This window comes from Helicoverpa armigera, chromosome 11, assembly GCF_030705265.1.
Source record: "Helicoverpa armigera isolate CAAS_96S chromosome 11, ASM3070526v1, whole genome shotgun sequence".
Classification (NCBI taxonomy): Eukaryota; Metazoa; Arthropoda; class Insecta; order Lepidoptera; family Noctuidae; genus Helicoverpa; species Helicoverpa armigera.
The window spans coordinates 3298306-3317618 of NC_087130.1; the positions used below are offsets into that span (position 1 = coordinate 3298306).

General features: G+C 38.9%; 1 protein-coding gene across 5 annotated transcripts in view; it reads left to right on the plus strand.

Annotated features, from left to right (window-relative positions):
* LOC110371991 (tyrosine-protein phosphatase Lar) overlaps window positions 1-14868 on the plus strand; it is a 361770-nt gene extending 346902 nt beyond the window's left edge. For 3 of the 5 annotated variants that reach the window (XM_064036779.1, XM_064036780.1, XM_064036781.1), the window contains 10 exons: window positions 287-437; window positions 724-860; window positions 1877-2176; window positions 5696-5835; window positions 5915-6117; window positions 6199-9331; window positions 9414-9524; window positions 9776-9945; window positions 10310-10445; window positions 10846-14868. In XM_064036779.1, coding sequence (XP_063892849.1) covers window positions 287-437; window positions 724-860; window positions 1877-2176; window positions 5696-5835; window positions 5915-6117; window positions 6199-9331; window positions 9414-9524; window positions 9776-9945; window positions 10310-10445; window positions 10846-10914 — 4550 coding nt within the window. In that variant the 3' untranslated portion in view covers window positions 10915-14868. The remainder of the gene's footprint in view (window positions 1-286; window positions 438-723; window positions 861-1876; window positions 2177-5695; window positions 5836-5914; window positions 6118-6198; window positions 9332-9413; window positions 9525-9775; window positions 9946-10309; window positions 10446-10845) is intronic. The other 2 variants (XM_064036782.1, XM_064036783.1) reach the window with 1 other exon arrangement.
* Window positions 14869-19313: the final 4445 nt, after the last annotated feature.

Genomic DNA, 19313 nt, shown 5'->3' on the forward strand with positions numbered 1-19313 from the left:
CGCGGCCCTGGTACATAAAAGGCCTATGACGGAACACGACGATTTTAGTCAGTAAGAGTCTGACACTCCCTCACCGCTGCTAACCCACAGCGGGAGGGGTCATTTGATGATTTTACGTCGCTAAAAAAAAAAAAAAAGGTGCCGTAATGTTACTCCTGGAATCCTTTGTGTACAATACTACTTTCGAGCAGAACTGCAGGTGGCTTTAACTCTGAAGGGATTAACACAATTACTGTTGCAAATTATGAAAATCAATACTATTCTTAATTTCTATTATATTTCCTAGGAGTTCCATCTCAACCCTCAAACCTGGTAGCAGTAGAAGCCGGCGAAACATCAGTAACCCTCTCGTGGAGAAGACCAGCGCACGCAGGAGACAATATAGTCTCCTACGAGTTGTACTGGAACGACACATATGCTAAGGAGCACCATAGGAAGTAAGCATTCCAAATTGAAGCTTCTGGGAAATCTTCCGAATATTCTGTTTTTAGGGAGATGAATCTTGCCCTACTTTTTCGTGACTTTCTTTTCCTTGATTTATTCAAGTTCTTTTATAACTGAAATGCTTCAATTATTATTTCTAAAAATCTTGTGTTGATTTTGAAAGACCATATACTCTACTACCACTACTTGATTATCTTAGCTTCCATTTTGGACAACACCAATCTTCAGTTCAGCAAAAATTCAAGTTCTACAAAAATCTATATTCCCAACTTTCCTCAGGCGGATACCAATAACGGAGACCTACACATTGAATGGGCTGTACCCCAACACGTTGTACTACATCTGGCTGGCAGCGCGGTCGCAGAGGGGAGAGGGGGCCACGACGCCCCCCATCGCCGTGCGGACCAAGCAATACGGTATGTCCTCACACCGCACACCCCGAGTGACGTCACGTGGAGAGTGAGTGTAGATAGGATGAGGAGGAACGAGCCATCAGCCATGTCGAAAGACCAGACTCATTAGAGGAAGAATGATTCGGTGATGTTTCAGTGGAGAAAAAGTTTTCTTTGAAGAACTAGTTTTGCTTATTTTATAAAAAAGTGGCTCATTCCCAATCATCACTTTGAGAATATGAGAGAATGAACCTATTGTGGTTATTCCAGGTAACTCCTAATGTAATATTTCACATAAGAGCACCTGCCCGGCACGCTGCCAGTAATACAGCACAAGCACCAAGTTTTATATATCACAATATTATGTGTTTTGTTATTGTAAATTTGTCGAAACGGTAAAGTGTACGCCGTAAGTTGATTGCGCGACCGAGCGGAACTGTCGAACTTGTTTCAGGGAATTTGCTTAATTGAAAGCGTACACGGTACCTTAGTAGTAGCTTTATGTTGTTCGTAGGTCAGACTTTTAATCCGAGGTTAACGCCTCGAAGGACATTTTTTATTTTTATTCAAACGCCGACGACGCGGACGACATTTCCAAATCTTTGCCTGAATGTCATGCCTAAGCATTATATTCATTGGGTGTCATCAATCTTATTGCCTAGATCGGTCATTTCATCTATCATTGGGATAAAAACTGGTGTTCTCCGCGTCGTAAGCTAGAACATAATCATCACAATTTTCTTCCAACAGGGGAAAGTGTGACGGATGAGACTTAGAGATGTATGGGCGAGCGGATCCTACAATCACACCACACTAACAAAATGTGCATGCTCGTTTATTTTGACGACTGATGTCGTTTTTTCATTTTGTTTTTGGGCACATTTAATTTTTGTTTCAATCGCATTCAGTGATTGCGTCGGTTAGGTCGCTGTGTAAGGGTGTAACGAGGCGCGCGGCGCGTGAGTCGCGCGTCATTTGAGTTGCAGGTGAGCGGCACGGGTCCCTCTGTGCCGCATGTGCTTACTGTTGAGCTTGTGTAGTTCCCGGAGCGCCCCCGATGAATGTGACCGCGGTGGCCGTGTCGCCTACCGCCGTGCGCGTCTCTTGGCAACCGCCGCCCGCCGAGCGAGCGAACGGCAGGATCGCATACTACAAGCTGCTTTGCGTGGAATCTGGGAGGGGGGATTCAGAGGCGACGGTCGTCAAACTGTCGAATCAGACGACGTTTGTACTGGACGAGTTGCGGCGATGGACTGAGTACCGCATCTGGGTGCTGGCGGGCACCAGTGTGGGCGATGGGCCCGCCTCGTACCCCGTCACCGTGCGCACGCATGAAGACGGTACGTTTCACATCATCATTGGACTATGACTAACCCTCCACTGCTCCTCATCTGCTCACTTTTATGACGGCTGCTGCTCTCTGAAAGAATTTCAGAACAAAAACTCTTGATGAATAAACTTTTTAATAAAATCCGGGAGCGTTAATAAACATAAAATCATAAAATTGAGCGATGCCGGGCCAAAGAATTAATTGCTAATAATTGATGAATAATTTAATTATCTTTCAAATTAACAAAGTTCTTTGGCTATGTAATATCAGAGGAAGTTTTAGAAGTTCATTTTGTTTTTAAAATTATTTAGAATTAGCCATGAATTTTTCAGCGTGTTGTTATTTAGATTTTAGTAGATTCTGTACTTTCTCTGGTATTACAATGATATCTTTTACCCTGACAATTATATTCAATGAAAATGATTTCTAATGATACATCTATATTTATTAACAAAACCATGGGATTCTACAAAGTTGGTATAAAAGTGTTGTATAAAATTATTCATATACGCAAACCATTTCGATAATTGAATTTAAAAGCGTGCTGAATATTTAACTCGTACGTTATATAAGCCATATGAATGATTTTATCTATAATATGACCGCGGTGAAAATAGAACTGGTAATGAACTATGGAAAATCGTCAGCAATCCGCTTTGAGCCGCGATCGGTACTCAAAATCAGTTCCATTTTCGCCGCGAGTGAACATAATGCTATGCAAATGTTTGTTGCTCCTACATTGGTGGTGGGCTACTATCAAATAAACCATTAATACCATGACGGGATAGTTCATATCACATTAGCAAACTCGATGCGCTACTACTACTATCAAAAATACTAATGTCATTTTTTCTTTTGTTCCTTTTTTGTGAGCACATAGCAGGATTCTAAACAAGGAGGTTCAGTTCTCGTAACAAAGTATTACTATGCTTGCCGATAATATTTCCATGTATATCTATAACCATGTCACAGATGATCATTTTGGTTTCACTGTATTATAGTCGCTGTGCACAGCGGCATAGAGTTGACATTACCACTCACTTGTCACATGTAATGATTTCTTTTGATGACGCGTCACATGATTCGTCATCGTCTCGTTAAGATGGCACTCACTGAAATGCAAAGTTTATAATGCACCTGGTATAGTGTCGACGGCACCGTTATATTATTGATTTTGGCGCACAGTTGTTGAGTATTTAGCAATGGACACAATTTTGCATGCTTTCTTTACCGACACCGCACCGTTTTTCGTTCAATTAAGTTTTCACTGGGCACCAGATAGGTTTCACGTTTTGCTGCACGCAATTGAATACGGTTGGGATGTTTGTGTATCGTTAATTGCGTGAGGTAAATACTGCACTTTTAGGAATCACTCAGCACCACTAGCGACGACACGAGGTGAGAGAGCGAGTGCGTGACACAACGTGCGACCGCGTGCGCCGTGCTCGGAGCGCTGCTCTGCGCAGTCAGTGCTGCCGTCGCAGAGCGGTGCGTTGACGGCGCAGAGCAGCGGCCGGCGCGAGCGGGCGCGGCCGCGAACCGCTCAACACGCACCACGGCCCGAGCGCCGCATTTGAATACCAATACCGTCCCCACACGACACGCGCGCATGCTACTGAACTACTCACAATTACTACTTCCTTACTCACTGTACTGTCCTGACTACTATATACTATTAGCGGGAAGGCTGCGGGTCGAAGCCGCGTCCCGAGGATCCTCCGTCTAAATTCCCTCTGTAACTTGTCCAACTATTGGCTGAACTCGCGACGGATCCCAGGGATAGGTCCGCGACATCTTCGCCTGTACTCCCCGACTGCTCAGCTCGGTTACTATAGAGTACGCGCTACTTCCTTCTTATCTCTATCTCTATGTCTATCTCACTTGCTCTTGTGCTACAACTTCTTGGCAGTAGCAATTTCACTCTCGCCTCTCTTCTTTCTTCTGTATACTCTATCAGACTTTCGTCGTGCATGCACACTAGATATTGTGACATAATACAGAATACTATTGCCTAACGTTCGCTATTGCCGTAAACAACGAACGGGCGGGGCTCAAAGAACGCTGCGTGATATACCTGGCATCAATCACTCCTGTAAAGTACAAGGCCGATTTTATACCAAATACAGACGAGTTTTAGAAGAGCAACCAACGGACACTGACACAGTCACTAACATCACAGAGGATACACGAGGTTCGAGGCATCACACACACGAAGGTACGAAGGCGCACATTGACAAGACGTACACAATAGAAGCACACACACACATAGACTGGCGCCGTCGCGTTAATCAATACATGTGCGTGTGAGTGACTTCTCTGCACCGACGGACGAGAACGGTTACCGAACGCGGCAGGTTGCCTTTTTCTGTCGCACTTTAACATTTTGCACACGACGTTTAAAAGCCCTCATCTAAGCTCTGATGTACGAAAAAGATCCTTAGTGACAAACAAACTCCACACATTTTCACTCTATTCAAGAAATAAAAATTCGCATTTGTTCCGCGCTCTCCGAACAGAAAAAGGCAATGCACGCGAACCTAGACCGGCGTCCCAAGCGGCTTAAACCGAATGCGCCTCCTAAAGAGCTCAAAATACACGAGGAAATAAAATAAGAGTGCCCCCCATTTCGCCGACAAGCGTTCTACTCGTAATCTCTCACTTAGTAGTTCCGTTCGCCCTGCAATGTTCGCACAATTTGTCTTAAATGTATTTGAATGCGTTTTTCTCTTTTTTCTCTCGTCACTGACTTTGTATGGGCCGCTGGTAACCCGTACAGCCATCAGGAGTGAGTACCAATTACTATAGTGCTTGTTTCGATGTGCGTTTGTGCTTGTGCCTAAAGCTTTGTGTAGAAAATCTTCCTAGCTCCTTAATCTAACGATTACTTTGAAACAAACTGCAAGCGGTAACCTCTGAAAGCATGTCTTCGTAGACGACATTTTTGGTGATTTGAAAGACTTGGTGTGTACCTTTTCTGTGATTTAATTTTTGAATTTTGTTTCCAAGTCTTGACATCCCGGAGCATGATCCCTTGCAGTGTGTCAATTAAGGATTTTAGTAATAGAAATGCTGCTTTGGAAACTTATAGATGAAATACTTACTAAATGTTAACTCTTTGTAAAAGCTTGACGATTTTAGTTATTCTATACGATGTGGATTGGAAGGTAATGGATTTTAATTGGTTATGGTGATGTGAAAGGGCGTAAATGATAATGTCTCAGTGTGTGTTGGTATTCAAATGCCCGATCGAGATGCTGACGGCGTGTGTAGACACCCGCCGCGACCAAAGTGCTCTATCAGCATCACCGACGGGGTTTACCGACCGCACTTTAAAACTACGACCAAATACCTAATTCGCAGCGCTTAACTGACAAGCCTTTGACGCCGACGCTTAATTCCATTTTTAGGCCCTTGAGAGTCGCTTTAGGTAGTTTTTTAGCACGCTCCCGTAGATGCTGATAGGGCAGTTTAGGTCGATTTGCACACAGGTACGGCTCGGATATCTCACATTGTTGTTGTGTGCTCACAGTACCCGGAGAGCCCCAAGACGTGAAGGTCATTGCGATCAACTCCACATCCATCCACGTGACCTGGAAGCCGCCACAAGAAAAAGAGAAAAATGGCATCATTAGAGGGTACCATGTGCATGTGCAAGAAGTACGAGAAGAGGTATGTAAAACCAAAAAATATATTTTTTACCTTATTCTGTATATAAAGCAAATATCAAACCAAAATTTTAATTCTTTAGGGCAAAGGACTTCTTAACGACCCGATGCGATTCAACGTAATGGACGACACGACTCTCGAATTGAACATATCGGGGCTGCAGCCGGATACGCGGTACAACGTGCAAGTGGCCGCGCTCACGAGGAAGGGGGACGGTGACCGAAGTGCGCCAGTGTCTGTGAAGACGCCTGGCGGTGTGCCAAACAGGCCTACCGTCAACCTAAAGTGAGCCCAAATTATTTATCGAATCATATTACATTTTGCCTACATTTTGAACAGCAGTAACGAACCCCATTTCCTTTGCAGGGTTTTGGAAAGGGAGCCGGTTGTATCAATAGAATTGGAATGGAGCAAACCGTCGCAAACATACGGTGATTTGCTTGGTTATAGACTCCGATATGGTATAAAAGATCAACCTCTCGAAGAAGTCAATTTCCCCGGCACTAAAGTTCACTCGTATAAAATTAACGATTTGGAAAGAGGTGTCCAATATGAATATAGGGTAGCAGGTAAAAATCATATCGGAATAGGCCAAGAGACCATCAAGTATTGGCTCACCCCAGAAGGAGCCCCCAAGGGTCCTCCAACGAATGTCACATACCACTTCCAAACTCCAGACATTATCAGTATCACTTGGGAAGCTCCTATACGTGCCGACCGAAGTGGCCAGATTAAAAAATACGATGTCCAATTCTACAAGAGAGGAGATCAATCTTCTGTTGCAGAGAAAACTACGGAATTAACTAAAGCTGTGTTTACTGGCCTGGAAGAAGATGCTCATTATGTGTTCAAAGTTAGGGCCTACACTGATCAGGGGGCTGGACCATTCAGCAAAGAAGTTACGGCTCATACTGAAAGGGACATTGGAAGAGCGCCTATGTCAGTTAAAGCTGTCGCGACATCAGAGTCTAGTGTAGAAGTTTGGTGGGAAACATTCCGTTCTAGGAAGAAGATTATCGGTTACGTCATTTTCTACACGATGACGCCAGTAGAGGATCTAGATGAATGGCAACAAAAGAGTGTTCACGTGACCCACTCCGCGGATTTGGACAATTTGGAAAAGTTCGCCGAGTATGCTATCGCAGTTGCTGCGAGAACAGCAGATGGTCTGGGAAGGTTATCAGAAAAGGTTACTGTGAAGGTAAGGCCGGAAGAAGTGCCTTTACATCTTAGGGCTCAAGATGTGTCCACTCATTCCATGACATTATCATGGTCGCCTCCGTTACGCTTAAACCCCGTTAGCTATAAGATTTCCTACAATGCAATTAAAGAATTTGTTGATTCCCTTGGTATGACGCAAACGCAAGAAATACCAAGAAGGGAAATCATTGTGAAACATGATAGAACGTCGTATTCGATAAATGATCTGTCTCCGTTCACAACGTATAATGTAAATGTAAGTGCCATACCTAATGACGACTCGTACCGACCTCCAACGAAGATCACTGTGACCACGCAGATGGCAGCGCCTAAGCCAATGGTGAAGCCAGACTTCTATGGTGTTGTTGAGAACGAAATACTCGTCATACTACCTCAAGCCTCGGAAGAATATGGACCCATATCGCATTATTATCTAGTTGTAGTGCCTGATGATAAAGCTCATAATCATAAGAATCCGGATCAGTTCCTAACAGACGACTTAATTAAAAATAACGTACGAACAGACGATGAAAACGCACCGTACATTGCTGCCAAATTCTTACAACGAAATATTTTATATACGTTCCATCTTGGTAATGATGAAATGTATGAAGGTTTCCTAAATAGAAAGTTGAATCCTAGTAAAAAGTATAGAGTATTCGTCCGAGCGGTTGTAGATACTCCTCAAAAGCATCTTTATACGTCCAGTCCATTTTCGGAATATTTGTCGCTAGATATGCGTGAAGCGCCTCCTGGCGAAGAACCCAGCAGACCTGATCCTAAAGACATCCACGGAGATCCTGAAATCAGAATAGAAGAGAATAGGAAAGAAGCCGGCATGGTGTGGGTTATCGGGCCTATCATTGCAGCTCTGATGCTCTCATTATGTTTGGTAGTTTTGTTCATATTTAAGAGAAGACGTCAACCCTGCAAGGCGCCTGACCAAGCAGCGGTAACGAGACCATTAATGTCAGCAGACGTTGGATTTGGGGCACCATCTGATCCCGTAGAAATGAGGAGGTTGAACTTCCAAACGCCGGCTATGATTTCCCATCCTCCTATTCCTATTTTGGAACTCTCGGAGCACATTGAAAGACTTAAAACCAATGACAACCTCAAATTCTCGCAAGAGTATGAAAGTATTGAACCTGGTCAACAGTTCACTTGGGATCATTCTAACATGGAAGTGAACAAACCTAAGAACCGTTACGCTAATGTGATTGCTTATGATCACAGTCGTGTTATCCTTCAACCGATTGACGGCATTCTCGGAAGCGACTATATTAACGCAAACTATTGCGACGGATATCGCAAACACAACGCTTACGTGGCTACACAAGGACCTCTTCAAGAAACGTTGGCAGATTTCTGGAGGATGTGTTGGGAACTTCGAACTTCTACAATCGTTATGATGACTAAACTTGAAGAAAGAACTAGAATCAAATGTGATCAATACTGGCCTAGTAGGGGAACGGAAACCTATGGCATGATGAGCGTAACCATTGCAGAAGTTCAAGAACTCGCTACCTATTGCATTCGGACCTTCCAAGTGGAACGAAATGGAAATAGTAGCGAGCGTCGCGAGATTAAACAATTGCAGTTCACTGCTTGGCCCGACCATGGAGTTCCTGACCATCCCGCACCGTTCCTCCAGTTCCTGCGACGTGTTAGGGCATTGAACCCACCTGATGCTGGTCCTTTAGTAGTACATTGTTCAGCTGGCGTTGGTCGCACAGGATGCTTTATTGTTATCGACTCTATGCTGGAAAGGGCTCGACATGAGCGCACTGTTGACATTTACGGCCATGTGACTTGTTTGCGAGCTCAGCGAAACTACATGGTACAGACTGAAGACCAATACATATTCATTCACGACGCTTTGCTAGAAGCTGTGATTTGCGGCGACACTGAAGTTCCTGCTCGTAATTTACACGCTCACATTCAGAAGCTGATGCGCGTTGATCCTATTGAGAATATCACTGGAATGGAATTGGAATTTAAGAAATTGGCGAATATGAAAGCTGATTCTAGTCGATTTGTGTCTGCCAGCCTGCCTTGCAACAAGCATAAGAACAGACTTGTTCACATCTTGCCGTACGAGTCGACCCGCGTTTGCCTAACTCCTCGCGATGGCTCGGACTACATCAATGCTTCGTTCGTCGATGGCTATAGATACAGAGCAGCTTACATTGCCACCCAAGGACCTCTGCCGGACACAACAGACGATTTCTGGAGAATGCTTTGGGAACACAATTCTACAATCATTGTTATGTTAACTAAATTGAAGGAAATGGGACGAGTAAGTACTCCTTTCATACTATTATTACTACTGTTACTGTTGTCATTTGGTGACCTTTGAGTAATATTGTGAAAATTTTCAGGAAAAATGTCACCAGTACTGGCCGTCGGACCGTTCTGTACGCTACCAATGCTTCGTGGTCGACCCTATCGCAGAGTACAACATGCCACAGTACATCTTGAGGGAATTCAAGGTTAGTATCAACCGATTTTACCATGTTTACTTTAACTATTAATTTTTGTCTACCAGCCAACCAGCTACTCTGTTCCATTGGAGATTTCTAACCATCAATTATCTTATCTTGCTCTGAGAATCAAACTTTTGCTGGCATTTGGGCTTCTTCAATACCCTTGGCTCTCTAGGGTGGCTCATAGCCTTTGCAAACTCAAATACTTCATAACAAACTCGTTGAAAAACATATACTAAACTTAAATAACTCCACAGGTCACAGACGCACGCGATGGGTCATCTAGAACAGTACGTCAGTTCCAATTCACTGACTGGCCTGAGCAGGGCGTGCCTAAGAGTGGCGAGGGCTTCATCGACTTCCTAGGACAAGTTCACAAGACGAAGGAGCAGTTTGGACAAGATGGACCTATTACTGTACATTGCAGGTAATTATTGCAAGCCACAAAGGATATAAGTGGTGGGTCACACTGGCCTTAGAGGTATCATAATTTTTTCTGTATTTTAAAAAGACTGTTATTGATGACGAAGTTGTTGATCACTGTTGTTGTAAGTAATTACTCATTAATACACACGAGTCCATCTATTAGAATATACTATTTTGGGCTACTACATTAGGCGTCACAATTGGACGGAACTTTAATAAACTTTAACAGCTTGGCGTCAACTGCATCGTCCAAGTTCACCCTTTATTCGTTTAGAATTTTTTCTTTTTCCATATATCACATAAATAATATTTCGTTTTTTTTTTTTATTTAAAATGTGTTCGTATAACCTATTCTCCTTCCACAGCGCGGGAGTGGGCCGCACCGGCGTATTCATAACCCTATCGACGGTGTTGGAGCGCATGCAGTACGAAGGAGTCGTCGACGTGTTCCAGACTGTACGCACGCTGCGCACGCAGCGCCCCGCCATGGTTCAAACTGAGGTGAGGAACTTTTTGGTAACATGGCCTACTGTTGAATTTCGAAGTTTGAATATGACGAGCCGAATGTTTCTTTTTTGTTTTAATTTAATTCGTTCTTAATTTGAATTCAGAATTAAAAAACTTCAGTTTAAAATAGTGTTTGCATTTTGACTTATGCGAAATGTGTACTGGTATATTTTTTCTTATTCAACTGTCATGATGGGATTTAACTTTAGTATGTTTTTGTAACAACGAGGTTATGGAAATGCCTCATATGCTTGTTTAAAAATGCAAGTCTTAAAAAAGACCAAATATAAAATCGTCTTAGTCTTTCAAGTCTGTTAAGAGGAGTTTTATTTCGGTAACAATTTATTATCCAGTAAGTAATTTAAAAATTGCTCATATTTATGATTGTTCTCAGGATCAATACGAGTTCTGCTACCGCGCAGCACTGGAGTACCTCGGCTCTTTCGACCACTACGCCAACTGACGATGAGACATACTCGTCTAAACGCGCTCTAAGGGACACTGTCGCGCGAAACTTATCACGTATGTACTTAGTAATGTTATATCGGAACACAGAAGTATTGGGAACAGTTCATAAAGTATTTTTAAAATTAACGGTTATTCGATGACAGTAAAATAAAGATGGCGTCGTATTCACAGCCGACATTTTGACAAAAGAGCGCGAAAGATTTGAAATTGAAAAGATACAGCGACGGATTAAATTAAAAACTTTTGTGTGAGTTCGTTTAGAATTTAGTTCCCAATTAAAGGAAAGTTTTGTTAGATTTTGAATGTTTAACTATTATTTACATAACTTGCGTTTTAGTACAAGTTAATACGAGTACATAATTTGTTTTAAGAAAAAAAATACCTTAGACACGCTTTAATCTACATTGCCATATAATGAAGACAATAATAATATTAAAATAAATAAATAACATAGAACTTCCATCTAAATTCAATCCCACTTACGAACTAGGTAATTAATCGAAATAGTTGTCATCATTTTCACATTTCCCACGAGCACAGACTAAAAACATATCAATACTTCTTTGTTCTGCCTCGCCACAGATAAAAAATAACTAACGACAGAGTCCCGCGCTGAATATGACCCTTAAGTAGAGATGTACCCGCCACATCGACTGACTGTCATTTTCAACTTCGTATAAGAGGCTAAAACATGTATGAGTGCCTAGGAACGCTACTTATGATGTATTTTACGATTGTGACCACTAAAAATCATGATTGTGAGTCGGAAGGGTAATAACTATAATTAATTATTATCCTATTATCTAACTTATGATAGAATATAAGTTGGAAACATACTTAGGCTACGTTATAAGATACCACAATCATTTGACGTTATATAGTTAAAGACCTTTAATCATGAGGCGATGTTATGCCCTTCAATTGTTTTGTCAATTGGGTCTTGCGTCAGTTATGAATTGTGGATATCTTAACGTAAGTAAATATGTCGCCAACTTCGCGGCTGTTCGTGCTATTTTTGTCTCTAAATCGGAACAGTTTAAATGTTAAAGTCCATATAAACAGTTGAATTATACTTAGATGCATTTATATTACGAAGAGAGTTTTGAGAAGTATTTAAAAATCAATGTAATGGTTACGCCGTGAAAATATAATTTGCGATCAAAATATAAAGGTAACATTAGATAAAGAACAGTGCGCTTAGAGACTTAAGTAATAACTTTATGCGATATATGATATTCAATTTTGATCGTCACATACGTATATTATACAAACATAATATTGTAAAATGTATAAATAGTTATTGCAGCTGTAATTAGAAGTTTATTTTTCATATCGGGTGTTGAAATATGTTTAAGTAGTGTAAATTGTGGTAACACGTTTCATTATTGCAATATTATATGAGAACTTTTAGACGAATCGGCTGTGTCGTGTGAAATTTTGTGTCTGTCCTGTGCGTAGTGCATAAATATGTAAATATTTGTAATTTACAACATAACTTTGTGTTGCTTATGTTGTATAAACTTGCCCAATAAACCAGCCAATCATGTTGACGTGACGGAAATAAACATGTGATCGATAACATATTTAGCATACGTTAGTTTTGCTGCGTTTTATTTCTGGTTTTCCGATTCGATTTTCTGTAAAATATCAAATTTAATAAAAATAATTCATATGAACTTACGTTTTTATCTAACCGTATGCTAAACATCTTAGCGGCCCAATCTTTTCTTTTCTTTGTATCGAAAATAAAACAGACAATAGTAAAGTCAATTTTTTGACTTGTTTTTCTAATTTTTTATTGTATTTGATTAGTTTAATCAATCACTGCTTGCTTATAGAGTATGATCGTGATTCAATGACATATCTATATGTAGTTAGATAAATATGTTTCTGTGTGGTAATGATAGAGGTAAGGAAATGACGATTCAATTATATTTGAATCGTAATATTGTATGATGTTGTAAGCATGAACACTGACGAAATGCATGGAGAGTTTCAAAAAGCTTAAAAGGGAGGGAAATTTTTACATTTTCATTTTAAAGTAAAAATTAATGTCAAGAATTTTCTTTCCTTGAGCGTTATTCTTCCGTTAATTTATGCTTCTCATTAAAAACGTGGAATAATAATGGACGACAAGAAAGACACTTCGAGTGACTCAAACGTGACTGCCACCACTCTAACACTATTTTAAGCTATCTTTAAGTGTAGTATGTTATTTAATCTTTTACCGTAATCCCCTTGCATAGTAAATGTATAAGATTTTTACGTTTTTCACTCGTTTTATACAATATACCTACTTGTATCGATCTATCTACGTATAAGTTAAATTTGAGCTTGTATGAAACTTAGGGAATATAAAAGTTGACGCGATTCTCAAACGTTACATCAGAAGCGCGCATATCTACGCAGATACGCGGACAATTTGAAGAGTGGCTCATATCTAAAGGAATTATAGTTAAACTAAGTACGTCTGTATTCGGTCGGATATCGGCCGCTGTCATTCGTAACTGCCAATCGTTTCACTTAGCTATAATGAAAAGTAAATTAAAGAATACAATAAAATACGAAACGTACGTAGAGTTAATGAGAATAATTGTTAAATTGAGGTTATAGTGAAAATTTAATACTCGTTGATGAATCATGTATAGCGAGGTTCGTAACATTTACACGCTAGGGAGCATGCCAGCTTTATCTTGCTTCAATTATTAGACGAATATGTAACGAAATTGAAGAAACTTTTTTGTATGTAACATTTACCAGTGATTTTAGGCTTTATTTTTCTTATCATTCCTTTATTTTCTTCTTATTTGTAATGTTACTAATATTTGTTTCTCGCCGCGTCGACAGCGTCGTGTCATTCATTTTGTAAACGTATCCGAACGCACATAACGATCTCTTGTACAGTTTTTTCGTGTCGCATTCTTAGGCTTAGGTAATATGTATCATTCTGCCATTAGGGAATATTTTATGTCGAGTCGCCTACAGTTGCTGCTAAAGTTTTATAATACCGCGTAACTACAAAATAATTAATCCTCTGTATAAATTAAATCGAAACTCATTTTTTACAGCCTCAGTTTCAAGCTTTTATCCTTTAATTAAATCACAGATTTCACAGTTACGTGGTATTCTGTTCAATGATTAAGTATATTATGCCATATTAAGGTGCTGTTTATTCCATTATTTAGTACAAAATAGTTGTTTTTTAAACATACGCATGTCTCTCATTAATAAAATCATCATTATGATACCTTTGTTCGGTATGTTAAGACTGATTTTACCATCTAATTTTTATGTGTTCTTAATTTTTATAATTTGTGTATCTCTTATGTAGTTAACATGATAAAATTCTTTGTTGTTGTTTTTTGTAAATGAATGCCGATTTATTGTAATTTTTGTCTTAATTTCTTATTAACCAGTGTTCACTTGCCAGTCCGGGTATTGTTTTTTGGAAGATATTGTTAAATGAAGTGGTCATTTGACCTAAGTACTTAAACATTAGCTGTGTGAAAAAATGAAGGAAATACAATGTGCCTAATGGAACCGTCACTCAATTACGAAACTTTTTTAATTAACTCCGAAATATATGAAATTTCGAGGTCGCGGGTTCGCGCCAAATTTTTTTCCAATCAACAGTGCCCTAAAATTAATGATGAATTGCTTTTTCTTGCATGTATCGAGTACAAATTTTGTGACGACTCGCCGTCAGCGTCTCGTATTATTTGCAAAAACATAAAATCAATTATCTAATGCCCTAGCTTTAATGATAATTATTTTAGTGCAATTAAAATGGCGGACGCAATATGGCTGGCGGGGCGATGTGTGAATGTATCGTAGAAGTTTGTAGACAACAATTATTTTGTAAAACTCCCGCGCTGCGTCTCGGGACACAGTGGATTCGCAAAATTATACATATGTATATGGAGAAATAAATTTATGTGAGACCCATAAATGTTTGTTTCATTCAAATTCACGGTCATTACTCTAACACTGTAGGTACCTAATTACAATTGATTTAACTTTTCCAATGAATTGTACATTAGTTGTTTCATATGTGTAATTAATCACGCAACTGGCAAAATGAGAGTTAGAATTAAATTATTCAATTCTAATTTTAGATTTGTGACGTTTTATATTTCCTAAATTTAAAATGTGTGATATTCTAAAATGAAAATAAAAATATGTAATTGGATAATATACGTAATAGGTTTATGGATATATTATTCATAAAATAGCTGTATAACACTACTTTTACCTACCTACTACCCATATCTAGATGTTTTCATTTAGCAAGTTCTTATGACAGGTAGGAGATTAATGTCAAACTAAGAATATGCTGCACATTATATTTTAAAATAAACTAAATCTATGTTCAGAATTGCTGCTACATTTCTCGATGTAAGAAAACTGTAAGTAGATATAAAAATAAAACCATTACAGTACCTACCATGCAACATAAACTTTACCTCTTTATAATTTTAAAATAGATAAAAATAAATAATTTCTGTATCTCTGAATGTCAAACCTGACTTTAATCACCCTTTAATAAAACCGTGATGGTCAGCTTTTACTCACGAAAATTTTAAACGAAGTAATTGTGTCCCAAAAATGTACATTAAGCCTTAAATCTGAAGGCTGTTATAAATTGAACGATTTTAAATTAATGCCTCTCTCTCAATAAAATGTTTTTAAACTAGTGTCTGCCCGCGGTTTTACCCGAGTCCTGAGGGAAATTAATCTTACCACATTTAGATAAAATGTAATCTATCATCCTGATTGGCCTAACCTTTTCCCAACTATATTACTATGTTGGGGATACTGCTGAGAACCAGTAGAATAGAATATAATTTTATATTGCAAACATGAGTATAAGTACATAAGTCTTAAGTCAGTCAGTCTGTATGTAAAAAAATATAAAATAGTCTACGTATATGACTACATAACCCAAATTTTATCAAAATACACCCCGTAATTTTTCCTTGTAATAGTGACAAACATACATACGTCCCTTAAAAAAATCTCTTTTATAATTTAAGTAGGATATAAATGTAGATACGAGATTACATGGCCACATTCAATTTTAATGATCGTCGTTTTTCCTTTTATTTTACCATACAGTTTAAAATTTTCATTTTAATAAATTAAAGTTCCAATTCTTCTGTCGAATTATACGGTTTGAGAAATACTGGCTGCTGGCCTCAGCTTTGCTTGATATTAATTAATCTATACTTATATTATAAAGCTGAAAAGTTTGTTTGTTTGAACGCGCTAATCTCAGGAACTACTGGTCCGATTTGAACAATTCTTTCGGCGTTAGGTAGCCCATTTATCGAGGAAGGCTATAGGCTACTTTTTATCCCGGTACGGGAAGTAGTTCCCTCGGGATGCGGGTGAAACCGCTGGCAGAAGCTAGTTAAATAATACAATGCCAATCATCCGTATTTATGTATGTGCACATTTTTAACATCACATTAAGATGATTAAATATTGAGAGTCACTTCGTTTGTTGGGTACTCTTTCTTTCGAGAACAATTACATAAATATTAGGTACCTATTGCCTAAATTACCTTTATATACAATGCATGTTTTATGCTATTAAATAAATCAAAAGCTAAATCTAGTTATTTCTAATTCTACAACAAATTTTCTAACCTTAAACTACATACATATTGTATGTAAGATTAACAACACAAAATAATTTTACAATTAAAGTAAAGTACATACATAATGAGTGTTTTACTAGGTACAACGGAACGTGCGAGGTGATTTATGTTTGTACGTAAGACGGAACGGACATATATGGGTCACGGAGGTGTTGACAGCTCGCTCGCATGCATTTTATGTAGGTAGTTCATGTTGAAAATACTGTTTTATGTGAAAACTGAAGATAGATAGAAGGCTGTTTGTTTATGTACAGGAAAGAGTAACAATAGTCAACGTAGACGTTAGTGCTAAAAGACTTAAAAGAAGGATTTAAAAGGCCTTAAAACCTTGTCCGTCTTATACAAGTCTAGAAATAGAATCTATACTAATATTATAAAGCTGAATCTCAGGAACTACTTGTCCGATTTGAAAAATTCTTTCAATGTTAGATAGCCCATTTATCGAGGCAGGCTACTTGCTATATATCATCACGCTAAGACTAATAGGAGCAGAGCAGTAATGCATAATGTTTCAAAATCGGGGTTTTGTTGTTCTATTGGGAGCTTCTGCTGCGTGCTCTGCGTAAAAGGTTGGTTTCGCAAAAATGATGTATGCCAGAATTGTTTCCCTTTAAAATTCCTCGGGACGCGAGTAAAATAAAAAAATAGCGCGAGTATAATAAAAGCGAAATACTACAGTATATCAACATCGTTTTTCTCCCAATTCTGGCCTGGAATAGAACTCACATTAATATACCGAGAGGCAGGAGCTCTGACCACAGAGCCATCTGAACTTATGTCCCACCACGAAGGACTCGGTAATGCAATTACAGAAATAGTGTCGTCGGCAAATTGCCGCAATGAATGAAATGAATACGTATTGGTGGACGTTAATTATAATATAATAACTGAAGGACGCCCCTGGAGATTGCTGCCATTGTTGAGAGACTGTCCTTGGACGCGAGGAATTATGGCTCAATGGAACTTTCTGGAAGATGGCTGTATGTGTAAGTATGATTATGTCGGAGATGAGACGGTCATGAAAAATTATCAACGCTTATAATTGCTATAAAACTTCAAAATAACTTCACTCTGTTGATGCTCTTTGAAAAATATAACTTGGCATAAAATTCAAACTAATATTATAAAAATGCGGAAGTAACTCTGTCTCTCTCTCTGTCTGTCTGTCTTTTCTTCACGCCTAAACTACAAAACCGATTTGTGTGAAATTTGGTACAGACATAGTTTAGAACTTGACGAAGGACATAGGATAGTTTCATATTTTTTCTATTTGTAGTTTCCTATTTTAATAAACCTCTAGCATGAAGTACCTGTACCTGCAATGTATTTCTATTCCTATCGTACTCTACTACGTAACTGTCCCAAAAATGTGTTTCATCAGAATAACTTAAAGAATATCTCATAGACATACAGTACCACAATAGCTCATCCAGTTCAAATCTTCGACAGAATATCAGTGTCAATCCATTGTTAAGCATATTGGTTTCCAAGACATGCAAGAGCTTTGGACTCCTTACAATATGCAACGTGCCCTAGCCTAAGTCGACTCACAATATGAATCGGAATATATTAGAATCGAGTCATGTGCATATGAATCGATACCTACCTAGTGTTCATTCGTAACTATTTCTATTGTAGTGCGGTTTCGATTATTCGAACTATTCTGTAGTGTAGCGATAGTGTTAGCGTTGGCAGTTGAGATTAGACCTTAGAGATGTTGATGTGTCTATGCTAAAAATATAACATCGAATTCCTTTGTTTTTAGGTAAATTCTTAGCAGTTAATATGAGTTAATAGGCTGAAGCCAAAAACGCTTACAATAATTTGTCATAACAAGACTTAACGCCTACTTTTTCTCATAAATGAATTTATTTTTTTTTGTCCCCGACCCAGCATCCAACCGTAAATAGCGACTCAACGAATCAGTCTATTAGCAGCCCAATTAGTCACAAGCGTAGCCCGACTCGTAGCGTCATCGCTACGTCGTAGCAATTATGCTACGCTTTCTGTTCTAAAACGTTCCCACTGTAGGCGTGCTACGAGAATAGAAAATGTACCCCAATATGTTATTTTAACCGAAAAATAAGATTTGAAATCCATTTTTAGATTTCCCGCAGTATCTGTCTGCGTAACGTCGACTCTATCCGTGACTACAATCACATAAACGTAACAAGTATAGACATTGCACAGCGGTGGAAACTAGGCCGACACAGCGGCACGTCCTAGCCAACGTTACAAGATAAAATCTATACAAAATGTTTTATATTCAGCAAAAGCCTTTTACTCAGCCTTTTTTACAATCTTTTAATAGGTCCCTTTCAACCCTCTTGTATTGTAAAGGTGGCTAAAATATGATTAATTACGTTTCGCGTTTTAGCGAATCGATGGGTTGTATTTAAATCATCGGCTTAGCGTTGGTCGGTCGCCATATTGGCCGGCCGTTCCCGCTTTTAATCCTGCCATAAATAACTGACTGACGCTTGTCTATGGCTTTAAAGGAAAACACCTTTTTTATTAATCACCAGATTAATTTTCATGTTCTATAGATAGATAATGATTAATATTAATGGTTGTGTTATGTTAAGATATTCTATATCGGCGAATAGGAAGATGTTTATTTAAGAACAACCATTTATATACACATCAATCACCCAAAGTATGCAGGATCGTACGTAAAGGATAAAAATCTAGCTAAAAATACCAAACACTCACAGACATATTAAATTATTCTGAC